The sequence below is a fragment of the Gobius niger genome (genome assembly GCF_951799975.1).
Source record: "Gobius niger genome assembly, chromosome: 13".
NCBI classification, from domain to species: domain Eukaryota; kingdom Metazoa; phylum Chordata; class Actinopteri; order Gobiiformes; family Gobiidae; genus Gobius; species Gobius niger.
Genome location: NC_136864.1, coordinates 21,777,573 through 21,798,547, shown reverse-complemented (window position 1 = coordinate 21,798,547; position 20,975 = coordinate 21,777,573). Strand labels below are relative to the sequence as shown.

General features: G+C 42.4%; 1 protein-coding gene across 1 annotated transcript; it reads left to right on the top strand.

Moving 5' to 3' along the window:
* The first annotated feature begins 112 nt into the window (after positions 1 to 112).
* Positions 113 to 20,780, top strand: LOC306972553 (oxysterol-binding protein-related protein 1-like). The gene is made up of 28 exons (XM_079569224.1): positions 113 to 251; positions 330 to 415; positions 3,295 to 3,369; positions 3,521 to 3,632; positions 3,721 to 3,806; positions 3,984 to 4,128; positions 4,221 to 4,288; positions 4,745 to 4,789; positions 4,948 to 5,021; positions 5,173 to 5,236; positions 5,326 to 5,427; positions 5,494 to 5,607; positions 5,696 to 5,774; positions 5,948 to 6,054; positions 9,324 to 9,492; positions 10,720 to 10,927; positions 14,556 to 14,631; positions 16,087 to 16,221; positions 16,334 to 16,431; positions 16,556 to 16,738; positions 17,001 to 17,108; positions 17,371 to 17,460; positions 17,544 to 17,670; positions 19,103 to 19,219; positions 19,303 to 19,426; positions 19,499 to 19,589; positions 19,920 to 20,407; positions 20,451 to 20,780. Exons 1-27 carry the CDS (start codon positions 128 to 130, stop codon positions 20,020 to 20,022), a joined length of 2,910 nt encoding a protein of 969 aa, XP_079425350.1. The 5' UTR covers positions 113 to 127; the 3' UTR covers positions 20,023 to 20,407; positions 20,451 to 20,780.
* Positions 20,781 to 20,975: the final 195 nt, after the last annotated feature.

Genomic DNA, 20,975 nt, shown 5'->3' with positions numbered 1-20,975 from the left:
GTGAAACGTAAGTCTGAACAGCTTTAAACTATGTATTTGATGTGTTTCATAATTACAAAGCGAGTAAATGCGTAGAGGCGCCTCTTTTCCCATTAAAGACAATTTCATCGTGAAGTGGAGCGCATTAATGGAGGGAGCCACACTCGAAGACAAGCTTCTTCTGTTTGCGAAAGAGGGCAATTTGACTCAGATCCAGAGCCTCCTTCAGTCGAGAATTAGCCAAAACCTTTCTCTCAACATCAACTGCCGATGTTAGTGGATTAATCTTCAATAGCAAACGTTTATATTAATCCTAAATGTGAATCTGTCGCTTGTTGTTTTTGTTGTAGTTCAGTGGAAACCGTACTCTGGCTGGACTTCACTGCACTTGACCTGCTTCTATGGATTTGGTGACGCTGTGGGGGAGTTACTCAAGGTGCCGCACGAGAGCTACGCCACTAACACTAATTAGGGCTTGATTTGGAGCAGGTGCGGTTTAGATTATTGCGAGTCAGGGCTGCACGATGTATCGCAACATAATTGTTATCGTAATCTGTGCTAATGCTATATATCGCCCAAAAGCCTCAATATACCGTAAAATCACTGCAGGTTGTCCTTCTGACTGAGATTTACACACGACCACCACAACTTAAACCTCTTGACCCCCACCTGAACCGAGAACATTTTCTACAGTTTGACATTACCCAAATCATAAAGCTTCTTGAAAAAAGCGTCAAACAGGTGACGAAAACCCAACAAACATATATATATATATATATATATATATATATATATATATATATATATATATATATATATATATATATATATATATATATATATATATATATGAATAAAGAAGAAGCAAAATAAGAGCAACACAATGTGCAAGATAAGCAACAATGACTAAAACAGATGGAAAAAGTAACCAAAACACAACAAATGAACTACGAAAACACGCCAGAAATGCTTCAAACACAACAAAAAAGTTAGAGTCAGGTTTGTAGGTCTTAGCTTTCAAATGAGGCCTTACACTGTTGTTTCCAGTCGAGAAGCTTCTAGATTTGGGTAAAGCCAAACTGGAGAAAATGCACTTGGTTAAGAGACGTTCAGGAAATTCCACTGCAGTACAGTTTTTCCTCTCCCCAAATGTCGTTGATTGGACTGGGGTGTTTGAGACGAGGACATTTCATTCTCTCATTCATGAGTCATGATTAGACTGAGCAACTCACAAGCTGGAAGCTTTTTATGTCTCATTTTCACACAATGTGATGAACAAGAAAAAGGCTTGTGACTATTTTAAAGTTGTGTACTGTGCTGAAATGGAAGTTAGTAATGATGAGTGGAATATCACAATGCCACTGCAGTATTCAAGGCAGATACTGAATAGTACAATGTTTTCTCATATTGAGACCCCTTTCATGTTTATTGTATAGACCTACTGGGGTTAACCATGTGATTTAGCAACCCCAAAATGTGGGATTTATTCCGATTCAATTAAATACAATGTAATCAACATATTTTCATATTTTATATATATATATATATATATATATATATATATATATATATAAACTGCTCACAAAAACTTAGGGCACACTCAAAAAACACATCCTAGATGTCAATCAATTCGATTTTTCGGATGAAAATCTTTATTCATAGTGTAGGGCAATGTGTTGAGAACAAAATAACATAAGAATGATAAATGTAAATCAAATTCTCAGCCCCTGGAGGTCTGGATCCAAAATTATAGTCAAAATCAAAGTGACAAATCAGGTCACTGGTTGATCCAAATTCTGTAGAAATTCCTCCAAACGAGTCTGTATCATCCTCAGTCGTGTGTGTGGCCTCCACGTGCCTGAATGCACTCCCTACAACGCCTGGGCATGTTCCTGATGAGACCACGGATGTCCTCCTGAGGGATCTCCTCCCAGACCTGGATTAGAGCATCAGTCAGCTCCTGGACAGTCTGTGGTGCGACGTGGCGTTGATGGATGTACCGAGACATGATGTCCCAGATGTGCTCTATTGGATTTCAGTCTGGGGAACGGGCAGGCCAGTCCATAACATCACTACCTTCATCATGCAGGACCTGCTGACACACTCTTGCCACATGTGGCCTGGCATTATCAGGCATCAGAAGGAACCCAGGGCCCACAGCACCAGCATATGGTCTTACAATAGGTCTGAGGATCTCATCCCGGTCCCCAATGCCAGTCAGGGAACCTCTGGCTCGCACATGGAGGGCTGTGCGGCCCTCCAATGAAATGCCTCCCCAGACCATCACTGACCCACCACCAAACCGGTCATGCTGGATGATGTTGCAGCAGCAGAACGTTCTCCAGGGCGTCTCCAGACTCTGTCACGTCTGTCACATGTGCTCAGGGTGAACCTGCTCTCATCCGTGAAGAGCACAGGGCACCATTGGCCAATCTGCCAATCGCTGTGTTCTCGGGCAAATGCCAATCGGGCTGCACGGTGTTGGGCAGTAAGCACCGGCCCAACTTGTGGACGTTGGGCCCTCACACCACCCTCATGGAGTCGGTTTCTGACCGTTTGAGGACCAACATGCACATTTGTGGCCCTCTGGAGGTCATTTTGTAGGGCTCGGCCAGTGCCAGGTCTCCTGGTGTACTGGCCTGTCTCCTGGTATCTCCTCCAGGCTCTGGACACTGCGCTGGGAGACACAGCAAACCTTCTTGCCACAACACGAATGGACGTGCCATTTTGGATGAGCATCACTCCCTGAGCAACTTTTGTGGGTTGTAGATGCTCCTCATGATACCTCTAGTGGTGAGAACACTGGACAAATGCAAAAGTGTTCCAAAAATACGGTACAAAGGATGAAGACAGGGAAATGGTCTGTGGTCACCACCTGCAAAACCATTCCTCTTTTAGAGTGATCTTGCAAGTTGCCTCTCATTTCCACCTGTTGTCTGTTTAATTTCCACAACACCAAGTGAAATTGATTCACAATAAGCGTGGCTTCCTAACTGGACAGTCTGATATCCCAGAAATTTGACTGACTCGGAGTTACATTGTGTTTTTTGAGTGAGCCCTAAGTTTTTGTGAGCAGTGTGTATATATATATATATATATATATATATATATATATATATATATGGCTACATAGATGAGTGATGATTGTGTAATAAGAAAGCAAACATGTACATACCCTACCTTTTTAAATAGCTGACTATTTGTTAGAAAGTAGTGTGAAGTTAACTTTATTTAAAACGAGCAATGCTTTGATTCGACTTTGTTAATGATAATGAATGATAATACTAATATAATTAATCCATGGGGCATTTGCAGGCAGGGGCCGATATTAATTTACAAGATGATGCTGGGGACACAGCTCTACACAAAGCAGCCTCCACTGGTAGAAAGGTAAGAAAAATAAAGTGTAAGTGCCAGCCTGCTGATGTAACAGTGCTGCCAGCTTTGAAACTAATGTCTGTAGAAATTGCTGTCACACAAATGTCACCTTACTCTTAAGTCTTCTCGGTGCACTTTCCCTGTTTACTTTCTCCTCCTAAAGGAGATTGTTTTGCTATTGCTTCGTTATGACGCCGTTGTCGACATCATCAATGGAACGGCCCAAGTCCCCAAAGATGTCACGGAGGATGATGAAATTGTAACAATGCTGGAGGGTATGATATATAGATTTTTTAAGTGTCCAATGACGTCTCGTTATTGTGGATCAGCACATTTTGAAATGAATGTTTCTGACTTTTGCAGCTGCTGAGAGACGGGAGGCGAGGCGACAGGAGAAGAAGCTTCTGGAAGCAGCTAGAGAAGGGGACATAGCCACTTTATCCAAACTGGTTTGTGAAGGCTATTCAGTACTCTTTAAGATTCTTTGGAAAAGTTCTATGCAGTTTTTATTCATGAATAAACATATTTATTACTGGCTTCATAAATATTCACTGTATAAAATGGTGCAAAATGTGTTTTTATCCTTCTCATTGTTCTCTATGAATAAGAAACCCACATTTGTTTAGCTCATGAGAGAGAGCCCTCCACATATTGAGTGCAAAGACTCTGTGGGGAACACGCCTTTACACTGTGCAGCCTATAGAGGGCAGAAGCAGTGCATAATAAAACTGCTTAAGTCTGGAGCCAACCCATCTGTCAAAAACAGCAAGGGTATGAATGTAGCTTTTACTTCATATTAGTCATACTCGGTTTGTTGCATTAATGCTTGCGAACACGCGCTTTTGTGTTTTTGATTTCTACAGAGCAGACAGCGTTGGAAGTGGCTCGCACTGATGAAATAAGGCAGATTTTATCAGCCTATCAGCAGAAGGTAACAGAGGTCCCACTTCTTTTTTGTGTAAACAAGTCTCAACAGAGCTTCAAGACCGCTATTAAATTTGCTCTTTAGCTGTAGGACTCTCGGGAACCGTCCTCATTATTTTGGCGATCCGTTGGCCTCTGTTCTTGCACCACTGAAACTCAACTCAAATGAGAATTTTTTTGGGGCAAAATATAATTAGCTTTGTCCCCTTTCCCTGAATATTTAACCGCTTGACTTTTTGTTCTCCTGGCAATATTTTTAATGGATTGTTTTACTGAGAGTGCCACCATGTGTTGTGTCTATTTTTGGCATCTTAGAATTCTTCAGTTGATGTTATTTAGTCGCATTCTTTTTTTGTTTGAAGTTTTCATACCTTTTCTTTCCAACGCTTTTCTTGTGCCTTAAAATGAGTGTTTACTGTTGGAAACTGAACACAAAGATGTAAGTTATGGCTTTGTTGTCCAGGAAGTGAACAATGGTGTGTCGAAGATTGAAGGCCCACTTTGGAAGGTACCCAGATGTTGGAGTGTGTTCTCTCACATTGTAAACAAGCTTGGCGATGGAGTTTGTTCAGATCTGTGGAAAACACTCAGATGTTTTATTGATGTCTTTGTGCCAATAATATACAGTACATGTGGCTCAAATGTGTGTCTTCACTGTGTTGTCAGAGTTCCAGATTACTGGGATGGCGCTCACATTGGGTGGTGATTGAGGAGGGCACTTTATTCTGGTACCATACACAGTAAGTTAACTTCATTATCACTTAATATTGGTTATTTACACAGTACTAAACTGAAAGAGCGGAGGTGTGCAATAAAGCTATGCCATAGCTTTTTCTGTACTGTTGGCCTGTGCTGTGGCATTATTTCTGTTCTTCATTTGTTTTTGTCCAGGGCCGATGCCACAGCAGGTGTTAGGAAACAGGGCTGTCAGTCTCTTTCACAAGCCTATTGTATGGTAAGTCAAACTGCTAAATTAGGCATTTTGTATTGACTAAATCAATTGGAAAAAACTTTAAATGCATTGCACTTTTCATTTCTCTGCAGGTGAAGCCGTGGGATCATTGCTTCTTCATGCTCAGGTGTTTCGATGGCACTATTCTAAATTTAAAGGTCCCCTCAACAATACATTCAATCGCAAAAAGAAAAGTGAGGTGACTTGTATAGTGCATTCACAATGTTAAATATGTAATGACGAGTGTGTGGTCTGTTTAGAGATGGTTAGAGGCCATTGATGCACATGCATCCTACTGCCATCGCCATAACATTCAAGATCATATAAAAGTTGAAGAGGAACGCACATCAGCGAACTTCACCCAAGCTCTTCAGGTTTAGTCCTGTACATTTGAACATTTCTGACCTTTTTGGAATATTATTATAACACTGTTTGTTTTATTTGTGCTCTGTGCCTTTTTAGTCTGCCAGTGTTTACCAACAGAAATTGGAGAATGAGGTGTCAATATTTTTGTCTTTGGTGAAAAACACACAAGATGGTGGTACGTGAACAAGCTTTTCTTCACATGTTAAGTGGCTTATCACACTGTTTGTAATGGAATTAGGATTTGGGAGTCGACACTCAAACAGTACTCAAGATCACGCAACAAGCAGTTATTGATTTTGTTATCTGTATTTATTTAGACTATTTTCTTTGTTTATTCATTTTTGGCAGCCACTGATGCATCTATTTTACTAAAAGCAAAGGAGACAAGTGAGCTTTCGGCAGAAACTTCTGCTGCTCTTCACCTGTGTCTGGAACTGATGTCTAAACAAGAGGAGGTGGGACATGCTTCTTTGAAATTCAAGCGCTAACAGCTGCATTTTCCTTTAGACTAGAGCAATGCTGAAATCATTTAACCAATAATGCACATCACTGGGATTTGCTTCATTTTTTCTTTCCTGAATAGCTGACTAGCTACTGACTCCTTCTCCTGTTATTTGAAATGAAAAAAGTTAAGTGGGTATTTCTTTTCAGCTGCCCCAGGCATTGCCTGTGCCTTTGGGAAAACCAGTGGGACGGTATAGTAATCACTGGGAAGTCTACAGCAAGGACACAAGCACGATCCGTTTTTATGCTTAGCTCTGCATTCAGCCGGCAGATCAGTGGAGGCACACACACACACACACACACAGAAACCCCTCCGTCTTAGGGAAAGGCTGTGCATTGAGCGAGAGAACTCAAGCGCACGCATATTCACAGGCGCTGCTCAGGACGGGCTCAGTGTGAAAGCACATGCTCGCAGGCACACGTCCACAGCACCAGGCAAGACAGAGGACCGTGACGCCACTATAATCTGCTCCAGCAGGTACCACTCTATCCTCTTCCACAATCTTCTGCTTATTGTAGTGTTTGTGTTGACAGTTAGCTGCACAGGCAGTCGAGTGTGAAGTTCAGTGGTAATGTTTGGTTTCAAACACTGAGCTGCTCATTATTGATGTTCATATTAGTGTCTAGTGTCCTTAGTTCTCAGGCGGGTCATGAGCTACTATGGTCGTAATGGATTTGTTTAATGAATTATGTAAACTCATTCACATGCATGCATTATGCTTGAATATATAAAGGAAATAGAACAATGTTTACATACTAATACAGCAGAAAAGGAGAATACGCTGAGACAGGATGTTATGGTTTCTGATTCAGCGTTGTTAGGGTGACAACTCCCATTGAAAAATGTGAAAACATTTCCTCCTGACTGACAGAAGGGAAAGAGAAATGTCTTAACAAGCTGCCACCACATGCACTGGTTCAATCTTAAGCTGCTGCTTCGACATGCACTAACGGGATTATATTTTCTACAAGGCTGAGATTGACTCTAATAGGCATTATTAATATAATCCTACTGTGGCGTTGTCTGTCCTGTACATGGTTTTGTTATTAGTTTTTCTGTTTGGACCATAATGTAGTCATACACCACTGCTATTATCCTTTGATGTCCAGGCAGATGTGTTTCAGAAAAGCAGGATTCAAAGCTCAAAGGCTTTTCCCAGCAATTACCATACTGCCTGTGAGCAGAACAGTTGTGGTGACCCACTTGCACAGCTGCTAACAACAACATGCTTGCATTCACACAGAAAATATACAGCATTAATTGCATATAGTGAGTGCTCTCCGTGTAGACATTTTTAACATGTGCTGTGAAGCGTTGATGGCTGTTGTCCATTGATCCATCTGCTCAGGCTTTCACAGTGTTTTTGGGCAGCATATCGAACACCTGTCGGGAAAACAAATAGAAGCTTACAACTCAGCCACTTAGCAGTGACACCCAGATAAGCAGATCTGTCACGTTGTATCGCTGACAACTGGGAATGATAGTGTCCTGCGTTTGTGAGCTGTGGACGCTATCAAAGGCTAGTCAGGGTAATTATCTGACCAGCAGACTTCAGCCAACAGTTTCCTTTTAAAGGGAGGTGTATCAAGCAAAACATTCTGACCATGGCACGTTTGTGGGTGAGAACATCGCAGTTTTTTGAAGCAACTTGGTGTCGTTAGAATCAAAAAATGGTAGGCAATTAAGTGAAAGGAAGCAAGTGCTCTGCTGTTCAGGGCGTTGACCAAGGAGAATAGTTCCTCCCAGGCTTCAGCAGCCCCCAGCTCCAGAGCAGCATGCCTCGTCCTAAAATAGAGCTGTTTGTGTCCAGGCGAGAGGATGCAGCCAGAGCAGTGGAGCTGGCTACACAACACAAGAGTTACACAACAAAGTGTTCTGTTTCAGCACGGGCTCCACAGCCAAATGACTGGGACGTCGTGGAGTGTAGCACAAGCTCCTTCAGACACATTTACAGTGTCAGAAACGCTGGCTGTGTGCAGTGCTCATTTAAAATTCTTTCTCTTTTTTTAAAGTCCTTGGTTTTATTCATTTATAGCTGAAGCACACACATATTAAAATAAAAAAACACGTTGTACTTTATTTCATTATTTCAACTATCATTACAAGAAAATGTTCAATAATAATAATAGTAATAATAATAATGCATTGGTTTTATATAGCGCTTTTCTGGACACTCAAAGACGCTTTACTTTGCATTATTCATTCACGTCATACCTAGTGGTGGTGAGGTACTATTTTAGCCACAGCTGTACTGGGGTAGACTGACAGAAGCGAGGCAGCCAGTCTGCGCCATCAGCTCCTCCGACCACCACCACTCACTCACTCACTAGGCTTCCTGGTGTTCCTAAATGGTCTCCCATCCAAGTACCGACCAGGCCATTCCCTGCTTAGATCTCTTAGTTCTGAAATCTCATGGGATCGGGCATAGCAAAGGCGGTATGGCCACAATGACCAAATCAAACTGAAGCTCTGCCAATCAACTTAATCAATATTCACTACAAAGAGCAAGATCAGCAGCCAGTGAGGATGCTGATGAGAAAAAAATACAAACATTTACCTCACACAGGCAGTTTACATTAACTTTGAGCTGCAGTGGGGCACGGGGCCAATATTACAATTTGCACAATATAATGCTATAACAGCAAAGATTGTATTATACAGTATAACCAAGAAGGAAATAGTTTTGCTTTTTTTCCACTCAATTGGAAAAAAGTATAAACAGACCACACCAGGCAATACAGCTCCTTTTTGGAAAGTAATTGCAACGACTTCAGGAAATAAGAGGTTAGCATACAATAGATGTGGATAGAAATGAGTTCTATTCAGTATCATACATCAGATGCAGTAACGGGGCAAAACCTGTCTCTGTTTGATGGTTTTCATAGAAACATTAAAGTGCAGTTTCCTGTGCTCTGGTCAGACGGTAACAAATGCTCATAGGAAACAATGATCCAGCCTGTCCCGCTGTGTCCTTAGCTCAGGTTGCTTCACACTGATACTCAATCGTGCTGCTCAGATCGGTCCCAGACCTGGGTGTTTGATTCCCACTGAGGAAACCAGATATGTGAGGGCAGTCTGAACAATGACCTGCGTCAGAACCACCTGCACAAATCATATGTAACCCAACAATCTCGTCAATCAACATTATTTTATTTACTCTCTTGTACTTAACAGGATGTACATGCTTGCTTTAGTTTTCTATTCTCTGTACTCTCACAGGAGTGGAACCTGAAGTTGGAGCAGGAGGTAGAGAAGAACAAAGCTCTGACGGAGGCTCTGCAGTCTGTGGTCAGTGTGAACGAGAAGCTGAAGCTCACTCTGGGCAGCAGCGCAAAGTGTGAAACCCTCAGCACCTTCACAGAGGATGACTTCTATGATGCTCCCTCAGGTCAGCTGATCATTTCACTCTAGGCCAAATGAGCTACTGAAAGGTATATTGGAATGTTAGGTTTGGAAAGGTCTTGAAAAACAATCTGAACATGTCAACATCGATTTGGACAAAGTTATGGGGTGAATCAGATCAGACGGCCCCAAGACCATCTTCATCCAGATCTTTCGAGACATTCAGCAACACAAGCTCATTCAACTATAATGAAACTTCGAATAGTGTGATAAGCGTTTAAGGTTAGGCCCATTAGCCGTATCCCCCTCCTCTGAGACACATTCCCAATGTCCTTCTCATCTCTGCTCAAGGTTAATGAGATGTGATTAGTTTAATAGACTTTTTTTCTGTGATCCGTGCACTGAATGTGATTTTATGGCACAGTACAGTAAGTGGGTGTTTCAACGGTTTAGTTATTTAACAGACACCCATCCCATGACTCCACAGTGATTATGTACAGGAGACTAGCTTTAACATGTTTGTGCACTATGGAGCAGTGTCTCTGAGGAGGACTTGCATTATTCATAGATAGCCCTAAGTTATCTCTGGGCCCAACACAATGCTCCAGGGAAACAACAACTGTGCTTTTGCATTGATAGAAATGTTCCCAGTTTTTTAAGTATGTAAAACTTGCATATTATACTATACTGTATGTCAGTTCAAGGTTCAGTGGCCAATTCTATCCCTTAGAGCTTTTAAACAACTCCACAAATGCATTAAGTTTAAGTGACAACTAGACTTCCTGGTACCAAATTAGAACAATATTCTTATAACCATAACTTTGCACTTGACTTTTACGTGTTATTATTGAGTTATAGAAAAAAAGCAACTTGTATTGGAGTTATTTTGACATAGGTGATTACAATGAGCATCTGCATCTCACAGTGTACACACAGCCATCATTGTCATCTGTCATTGCATGTGTACTAGCTCCTGTGTGTATGGGCGAGCTCGGGGAGGGGTGGCACGCAGCCGGCGCACTGCAAACAATGTTGGAGGAAATGAACCCGGTGCGCGGGCCTCTCATTGGAACACAATCCTCAGGTGGGGGTTGGCTGGCAGCGGGGCGGGCGGCTCTGAGAGGATCTCCAGCTCAAGTGCTTATTTGTGAACAGTGTACCGGCGGGACACTGAGCTGAAGCCTTCTTCCGCGGCCACTCGAACCTGCGCGTTGAGTGTGTTTTTCTGGGCATGACCTGCCACCTGCCCCCCTCCCTCTTCATTATCCCACAGAGTCGGACTCGGAGCTGTCGGTGAACGCGAGCGGCTTCCTGTCTGTAGCCAGCCGCTCCTTTGAAGAGGACGAGGGGCGAGACGCACCCCTTCTCAGCAGCAGCAGTCTTCTCCGCCAGCCCAGTGCACTCCCGGGGCCTGCCGGAATGTCAGGGGAGGGTAACCATGGCAACCCAGCAGCCCAACACAATGGAGTCGAGCAGCACAGGTGGGACGACTTCTGTTATGATCTCATGCTTGTTTACGCAGCTGAATGATGCCGATGAGAAAAGGCCTGACGATTATTAATATGTCAACTGATGATAAATATATGAAAAACAAACAATGGTTTTCTGGACTTTTTTCACAGCAATGGCCTAATTGTATATGTTATGTCTCATAATGTGTAATATTACGTCTCGCAAATGTGTGTGTTTATAATGCTTCACCGTCGCCTCTTCCTGAGTGACATGCATACTTTATTGGTCATGTGACATGTTGGCGTGCGTGTCTGATGACAGGCTACAGGCCTGACTCTGTGGGGTATAGGCCTGTAAATGGCCTGGTTGCTGTAAGCAGATACCTGTTTTCCACTCTGCTTTGTTTTTGCATTCTGCTGTTTTGGTTTCCACTACTCCCCCAGAGACCCGTGCATTTTATTTAAACATTCAACTTGCAAAGCAATGGCTTGTGCTTTTTGTGATGATTAAACATTCTCCTTAATTTGCGGGGATGCTGATTTAGACTTGGCTGTTCTTCCTTAATCCAACAAGTGAGCTATGAATAATGTATGTGGGTGCTGGCTCAGTGAAGGAGGCGAGCGCTGTTGCACATGTGCAGAAGCACGGGGCACAGGCCATTACACATTTATGAGGTCTGTTTATTTGGACGTTCTCCTGTCATTGTAATGTGCCTCAGTCCCAGATCGGCATTGGCTTAGACTGAGTTCAGAGAAAACATTCTTAACTCTTAATTTCAATATCTTCTCTATTAAAGTAATTAGAATTATTTGGGCCACAAAGCCAGTTTCCATGCTGTAATAAAGGTAGGGCTGCACAGTTTAGAAAAATATGTTGTAGTGATTGAGCTTAGATTGGCCATTTCTGTTTGAATGGGGATGTTTTTTGCTTTTAGCCATGTTATAAAATTGTTTAGTTTCATTTACCCAGATATAAGCAATCCTGTTAACTTTGTTCCTTCTCCTGTTCCAGTCTGTATTTCCTGAATTCTGTAACACCATACATAGAACACAAAACATTGTTTATGTCCATGATCTGTCCTCGCACCCATTTTTAGCAGTGGGTTCATCACAGCATGATTGATCTGTTAGCATGCTGTTATTGGAAAGTGAAATCTTAGGCATGGTTGTATCATTCCCTCTACTGCCTGCAGAGGGTGTTCCAGGACAATTTGAAATCCTAACTAGCCCAGTCTCTCACTCCTTGGCAGTTTTTACTTACTACATTATAACATATCAATGCTGAAGTGCCCAAAAGAATGTTTAAGCCTCAATTATGCATGATATGTCCACGTTCAAATCAAAACTCAGCTCATGTGACGTTTTAAACATGAGTCTTGGAGTATTAAGGCACAGTCAAATATTACTGCTAAACTAGCAAGACACATGCACACACTTCAGAACCCAGAGGAGACAGGATATTTTGTCTTTGCTGAAGCTGTTTGAATCTACTGCCTCAATAAGTGCAGTCTGATTTGCTCATTTCAAGCAAGCTTGAGAGGAAGTTTTGTGAATATTGACACACGCAGTGTCACTGTTTCAGAAGTCGAAATAAGAGCATAACAAAGAAAAAGCTATTTTGATCATTTTAGTAAGACACTAAAGCACCGGGGGTGTAAAATTGTTTTTATGTGGATAAAAATGGCAGATTTTTTCTTTTTTTATTAGCATGATTGGAAAAACTACTTTGGACAGTGGACAGTTTCAAGTACCTGGGTGTTCACCTCAACAATAAACTGGACTGGTCCCACAACACCAACGCCCTGTACAAGAAGGGCCAAAGTCGCCTTCACCTTCTGAGGAGACTGAGGTCGTTCGGAGTGAGCAGGCCTCTGCTCAGGACTTTTTATGACTCTGTGGTGGCCTCTGCTATCCACTACGCTGCCGTGTGCTGGGCCCCGGGCAGCAGAGAGCGGGACAAGAACAGACTGAACAAGCTGGTCAGGAGGGCCAGCTCCGTCCTGGGCTGCCCCCTGGACTCTGTGGAGGAGTTGAGGGACAGGAGGGTGTTAGCCAAGCTCACCTCCATCATGGACAACACCTCCCACCCACTGCACGGGACTGTAGAAGAGCTGTGCAGCTCTCTCAGTGGCAGACTGAGACACCCTCAGTGCAGGACGGAGCGCTACCGCAAAGCCTTCATCCCGACTGCTGTCAGACTGTACAATAAGACTGTGAAGTAACGCCGACTGTAACAAGTGAATTTCTCCTTTGTGAGATTAATAAAGGTTTATCTTATCTTATCTTATCTAAAACGGAATAGGCAGGCACATCCAAAGGCAGTAAAACCTGCGTGCTGGATCCAAAATAAGATTACAGAGATTGAAAGTAAAGGTCCACACAGCAGTGAAGGCTCCCAATTCTTTAATTGTTCCTTGCACCATAAGCATTTGTGACGTTTCGGGCCTCATGCCCTTCATCAGACATATGCTTTATAGTGTAAGAAACAATTGAAAAATTAGGAGCTTTCACTGCTGTGCAGACCTTTACTTTCAATCTCTGGAAAAAGCACTTTCTCATAGGATACAAACAGTGAACTGATTACTGAACATAACTGATTTTCAAACTGTTTATTATTGATATGGATTTGTGATTTTAGAGCTTGGCTGAACTTATTGGTGAAACACTTTACAGTGACACAATATTCTTTTCAAAACCAGTGCTCTGTTCATGTATCCAATCTGCAAGATATTGTGCTTCTATATAAGTACTTCTTCATAATACACATATTTGTATTGTGTATTGTGAGCACTATAAAAAAAACTATAGTAATAGAGACACATCAGTTTAGAGCATGTCTGAGCCTGTTCAGAGGGCGGCACGGTAACGCAGCGGTTAGTGCCTCCGTTTCACAGCCAGGGTTCGATTCCCACCAGGACGGGGGCCTTTCTGTGTGGAGTTTGCATGTTCTCCCCGTGTCTACGTAGGTTTCCTCCGAGTACTCTGGTTTTCCCTACCACTAAAGACATGTGCAATAGATGAATCCTCCAGCCAGGTGATTCTGACCATCAGCCTGGCTCTACATCATGGAGATGGGTCCCTGGGCTGCCATCGACCACTGCTCCTTACGGGTCGCCCCAGCGGCATCGAAGGATGGGTTAAATGCAGTGGACAAATTTCCGTATGGAGACAATAAAGTATACAAACAGTGTTCTTAAAAGATAATTTTCTCAAGATGAATTCAGACATGTACTGTATTATGGAAACCGTATCATTGTACAGTTGCATGGGAACAAATGTGTTCACAGCTTTCAGAAATCACCATTTCCCTTATTGCGCACTCTGTCCCATGGCACCAGTTGTGTTTGTGCTTCCAGTCTGATTAGCCAGTAAAGGTTATCAGCGAACAAACTAGGTCAGAAGCCTGGTCTCATACATCCTCTGTTTTCTGGAGCGAACTGCTTGGGTTTGTTTTGCTAAAATAACCACTCTCTCTGCTGAAGAGGGACACCATCTGCTGTGGAGCCCCACACTGTAAAACATTGCACACACTCGTCAGCGCGTCTGCAAGATGGTGCTGAGTCAAAAACATGGACCAGATTGTCCACAATGGAAAATGTGCTCACAAACATGCAAGATTTTAGATTGAAATGCTTCCTATTTGTTTGTTTTTTTCCAGAACATGTTTACCGACTCCGATGTTCTCCAGAAATGACGTTAGCATCTGGAGTATCTTGAAGAAGTGCATTGGCATGGTGAGGTTTTTCTTTTCCTTTGCACCATTTCATTGCTCTCAGGCATTTGGGCAGTTTGTGAACGTGGATAAAAAGTTGAAGTGTGTGGAAAATCCCTTTCATTGCCAATGGTACAAAAGGAACAGCCTCTACAAAAACCTGAACGTATTAAAAAAAAGTAATTTGAGCTTGTATTGTGTCAGACTTCAACATAATAAGTGCAGAATGAATCAATGGGTCTATTTCCTGAAAACACGTTGTGCTTTAGAAGCATATATAACATTATAAGCAGTTTTCTACATGTCCTTGTGGAGAGATATTAGCCTCACTAATGTCAGTATCCAGGAGCCCCTCGGGATCATTGTCTTTAACTGCAGCGTCTGATTGGATTAATTATGCGTATTCATGTTCAAATCCTAATTAAAAGAGGCTCACACTTAAGAGTGCAGCCTCAGTTCAGTAAGCACACAGGTTAAGTTAGGATACAATAGTGTCAGTTAAAAGAAGGATATGTAAGATTTTTTGTAAATAATCCTTTGACGTGTGTCCTCAGAAACATGTTCAAATCAAGTCATGTTTCTAACTTCCTACCGATTACAATTGTTTAATGTAATTACTACTTTTCCATTGGGGCAGAGCAGACCATGTCCTTTATTGGCCCTGGTCCTTGTATCCAATCAGCCACTCACTGATGGCCTCATTCATTTAATAGACGGCACATCCTAAAGTAGTGCAAAAAGCTGGTGCAGTTGAGATTCGTGTTGCTCATTTTTACATTTTAGTACTTGGCTTTCAGGCCCTGTGTGTTGCCAGATCCTACGGCTAAATCCCGTTTGGAGAACATAAAGGGACTCTCTCACCTTTTTCTACAGTGATCTGAAGGGCACCAGTTTGAAGATTTTAAAACAGGAAGGCATATAAGCAATAGGAAGTTGCTCGCTCCGCGTCCATTTGAAACACACCTTGCTCACATGTGAGCCTGTAAGATTGCAAAATGAGGAGAGAAAGACTTTCAAATCTGACCTGAAAGCTCCTCCTCTTTCCTGTTCACTTGACTGACTGGCTGGTTCACAGGAAAGCTCGTCTCATTAGCCAAAGTCGTGGCACCGGGATTCTCAATGGTTGCTAAGATCCATAAAGGGAAGAAAAAATGTATTACTTCTTATTATTACATTACATGAAATTGCAGACCACGTGGCCAATTATAAGCATCTATTAAGTGTATAAAACATTTAAACTTACTGACCGTCACTTTAAACCCATTTTTTCATGTCAGAATAGTTTTAAGGCGTGTTTTTCATTATGCCTTTGCCCCATCTGTAGTTCTCTGCTGTGCAAATAATTTAACCTAAATGCAGCCCTAAAGAGGTGTATACTTAATATGCTTATCAATGAAGATCTTTAGCTTAACAGTGTAGTAATACACAGCTGACATAACAGTTGCATGAATACAGTGCATTTTTGTCTCTTTCTCAGGAGTTGTCTAAAATTGCCATGCCTGTGATTTTTAATGAGCCCCTGAGCTTCCTGCAGCGGCTCACTGAATACATGGAGCACACCTACCTCATCCACCAGGCCCTCGCCACCACGGACTCTATCGAAAGGATGAAGGTACACAGCACATCAACACTGTTTTGGAACATTTGTACGTGCGGCACAATCATTAAACGTAAGAATCACTCGTGTTCCTTGTTCAACACTTAACTCTGGGGTCCCGGGGCAGTGCGTGGCGGCGTTCGCAGTGTCAGCTGTAGCGTCGCAGTGGGAGAGGACCGGGAAGCCTTTCAACCCGCTGCTCGGAGAAACCTACGAGCTGATCAGGTGAGACGAAACCGCCTTGATTGCGATTACAGCCCCAATCTTCTCCATCCCCCGAGGGCGCATTACTGTCGCGCATCGGCCTCGTTGACGCCGCGGGATTTCAGCGCGCCTGTCTGTCTTCCAGGGACGATCTGGGCTTCCGATGGGTGTCGGAGCAGGTTAGCCATCATCCTCCAGTAAGTGCCTTTCACGCCGAGGGCCTGAAGGAGGATTTTGTCTTCCACGGTTCCATCTACCCCAAGCTTAAATTCTGGGGGAAGAGCATAGAGGCAGAGCCAAAGGGACTCATCACACTGGAGCTGCCCAAGTGAGTGCACATCCAGGCTTTTGGTGCTCTGGCACATTGACCTTATTTGTGTAGTTTCTTAATATAGTGCGAACAAAGTATCCCAGGCAAAGGAGATACAAAAAATATCTGAATTAATGAATGGCACTTCTGCTATCACATCACTATATTCTTTACTGTAATCTGTTATATAAACACTGTTTGCTATAAAATAAATCTAGTTTTAAATCAAAGGTATGTCCTGCACTCTTTTGCTCGACCACTTTGCCTTTTCTCTTCACAGATATAATGAAGCATACACCTGGACAAACCCCACCTGCTGTGTCCATAACATCATCGTGGGGCAGCTTTGGATAGAGCAGTACGGCAGCGTGGAAGTCATTAATCACAAGTAATCAGCCGTTGTCTTATCTCTCCATTGTCTTGTGGCTGTTTGTTGTAAATGCACGCGCTGCGCTCCGTCTCCCTCTTTGCTCTGGAGAGGAGCCTTGAGCTGCTTTAGGATGCACTGTATTGACTGATCTCGGGGAACAAAACTGGGACGGTTTCTATTAGAATAGCAGAGTGCGCGGAGTAATTATAGTTTGAAAGGCCGGGCTCGGGAGATGAGCGGTGAAAGAGAATAGGTAAACAGCGTGTCACTCTGTTGGCAGGACCGGGGAGAGGTGCAGCATGACGTTCAAATCCTGCGGCCTCTTCGGAAAGGAGCTGCATAAAGTGGAGGGGTACATCTTAGATAAAAGGTACCAATGTGTATTATTTCTCTCATCTTAATAATAGCATTAGTGTTTGCAGTGTTATTTACAATCTGTGTTTGTTTTTACAGCAAGAAGAGGCTCTGTGCCATCTATGGCAAATGGACTGAATGTCTCTACACAGTTGACTCAGCAGCGTTTGAGGCCCACAAAAAGAGTGATAAAAAGAATTCAGAGGACAAAAAGGGAAAACAGCAGGTAAACCCCTTATAATTAGTATTTTGCTATGGTTGAATAAACCTCCTGGATGATTGATCACACTTGTAGTGTGAAATATGCTAGTGCTGGGCTAAATGAGCCGAGGTATTGACACACGTACATGAAAGCAACACCTCGGCCGAGCTGTGTCACAAGTATCATTTTAAGAAAAGTCATGTGACTTTCACTGTGTCATTTTGTATCATATTATATTATTATTATATATTGGGCGGCACGGTGGCGCAGCGGTTAGCGCTCATGCCTCACAGCTACAAGGTCCTGGGTTCGATTCCCTCCTGAACGGGGCCTTTCTGTGTGGAGTTTGCATGTTCTCCCCGTGTCTGCGTAGGTTTCCTCCGGGTACTCCGGTTTCCCCTACCACTAAAAACATGTACAATAGATTCCCCTCTGGGTCCAGGACTCCCCTGAAAAAGAGATTCTTAATCTCAGTGGGACTATCCTGGTTAAACAAAGGTCCATACAACATGCAGCAGAGAGCAGCACGCCAGTTGAATGAGAGCAACACCTGGCTCATTTTGTCATTTGGGATTTATGTACCAAACACCAATCCCGTGGGTGCTCTTGGGCTCGAGCTGCCGTCTTGGGCCGCCAACATCTTTGAGCACCAGGCGAATTTGCCCTGATTACAAAATGATTCAATAGATAACGTGTAAATCACCATCTCTATTCTCTTTCACGAGACAAGTGAAGTGCAACACAAAAACATAGTCTATCTTATTAATTAACTGTCATGTGCTCACATAGCTCTGTGAGGAGAGCACCCGGTTTGTAACCAGGGGGATGTGAGTTCGAGGCGGGTCATGGTCTTTAGTGGTTTAGTTGTTTGGCTTGACATCCACTGGTAAACAACGACAAGCACGGTTCTTTTTTAAATCTTGGTCAGTGACTTCATTTTGAGATGTATCAGTGATACATCTCATTAATTTGTTTCTGTTGTCGTTGTCCTGAGAGTTTTCCTCTAAATTATCACTCTCAGCTATTAAACAGCTCATTCACGGTGATTTTGTTCACAACTGCTGTAATGCTTTTTCAGCACCAGATGGCGCCTATATAATTATGAAATTTGAGAAATCATCTACCCGTCACTAAAATATACATTTTAAGTTTTGTAACATTATGTCTCTAATTCAATCCAGATTTGGATTTTACACAATCCATTTTAGGGACAGAAAATATCAATGCTTTAAAGTGAAATCACATTTACTGTGAATTAAACATTATTATTATAACATAACCAGGGGTCACTCTGGTTTGCATTGTTAATGTAAATCCCAAGTCCACTCACTTGTTTGCTTCAGAAAGTACCTGTGGTTTAAGTATTATGACAAAACAATATGCAAAACTATTTATAGAATAGAAGGAATAATCTTAACATAGCAGTAAAGTAACTGTGCCTTATTGCTGTGGGCAGAACAGTGTGGATGAAGAGCCTGAGGAATTACCTCCTCCTGAAGCAGAGACAGTGCAGGTGATCCCGGGCAGTGAACTCATCTGGAAAATTACACCACGACCAGAAAACTCTTCAAAGGTGTGAGATGAAGCAATTGAAGGACAGATCTCTGTACTTCGGCTAATGCTTTTAAATGCTTGTATCTGTGCTTCTGTCTGCAGTACTATGCATTCTCCACATTCGCCATGCAGCTGAATGAGCTGGAGAAAAGCATGGAAGGAGTGATCCCCCTCACTGACAGTCGGCTCAGGCCAGACATCAGAGCGATGGAGAACGGAGATATAGGTGCGACTCATAAAAACAATTTACCACTCTTCTCACTGCTGTCATCTCATCAATACCGCTTTTGTTTTCCAGATCAAGCAAGTGCGGAGAAGAAGAGACTTGAAGAAAAGCAGAGAATAGCTCGGAAAAATCGATCAAAGTCATCAGAGGAATGGAAGAACAGGTTTGTGGCTATATTATGTAACCTGAACGAGTACAATAGCATACTAACTGCTTATGTTATGTTGCCTATGTGCTTCATTCTGATTTTTATTACCATTGAGAAGGAACGGTGCCCTAGGACCAAGGTTTGATTTTTGTTACAGCCTATTGTGTTTGCTCTTGACGTGATGTGCTGCACTACACTACCCCCTATTGGTTAAAATGTGCTAAAACATGTGTGATTTCACTAAAATAATGGTTCAAAAAGTAACCACTTTACCTTTGGTTTGTTTGGCTTTTCTTTCTGCTTTGGTTTTTGAGACGGTGTAAACATAATTTGTACATTTTGCAGGTGGTTCCAGCAGGGATCCAACCCTCACAACAAAGCTCAGGACTGGCTCTACTTGAAAGGCTACTGGGACAGGAACTACACACAGCTACCCGACATCTACTAACAGCCAGAAGCCACTTATACTGGCTGTTCGAACTGTTTCTGTTAATGTTGTAAACCCTAAAAGCAGTTGTGTGAAAAGCTGAGGACTAGCGTCAAATACTTAATGTGATCTGTGAAACAAAGATAAAAAGCACAAACTTATTTATTATGGCCATTGGTCACTTGCATAAATATAACCTAGAATGTACTGTAGAATAGAAATATATTGTTGGGAGTGCTAACACACGTTTCGTTTTGTTTGACTAGAGTCCAGACTGTATTTTATTCAAGCTAAGGGAGAGCATGATGTGCTGGTCTATTATTTCATGTCTGTAGCTCTGACACCACTACGTCTGTTGTAGTGGAGACTGGTGACTTATATCTTTGCCTTTGACAAACTATTCTCTGTAGACTAACTTCCTGAATGTGCTGTAAACATTAATTGCAAAGGCCAGTTGTTTTTATATAAATTGTAATAATTAGCAAATCACTAACAAAAATGTGAAATTGAAATGATGTACAGACACTAGGTGCTCACAGACAGCTGCTGTACCCCATTGCTGGCCCCTTGTATACTGTAGGTTTGAGAGTGTGTATGTAAACGGTCTTTTAGTACATTCCTGGTGTTCTATGCATTGGCGTCTTAGAGATCGATGAGAATCATGCATGTGCATCGTATAACTATGCAAGCCTTACCTCTTTGTCAAGCACTGAAGAACCTTTGGTTTTGTGAAGAGCTGCTACGAGCTTAGCATCTGTTATCAGTTTGGTAATTCATCAAACTTTCTATTGTAAAATAAAGCTTATGAACATTGTGACATGGATTTGGGCTTGAAATATTCAGCAAATGACAGCAATCATTACGACCACCACTAGCGCAGTTGCAGCTTTTAGTGCCTGAGATCTTTAGCTTCTAAAATGTGCAAGCATCTAGACTTATCTTGACAATTTAGTCACTCGACTTAATCACTCTTT

Coding starts and splice junctions, on each gene's coding strand:
- LOC306972553 (XM_079569224.1), top strand. CDS start 128: ATGGAGGGAGCCACACTCGAAGACAAGCTTCTTCTGTTTGCGAAAGAG. Junction 5,428..5,493: donor ATTCAATCGCAAAAAGAAAA/GTGAGGTGACTT, acceptor TGGTCTGTTTAG/AGATGGTTAGAGGCCATTGA. Junction 6,055..9,323: donor TGATGTCTAAACAAGAGGAG/GTGGGACATGCT, acceptor GTACTCTCACAG/GAGTGGAACCTGAAGTTGGA.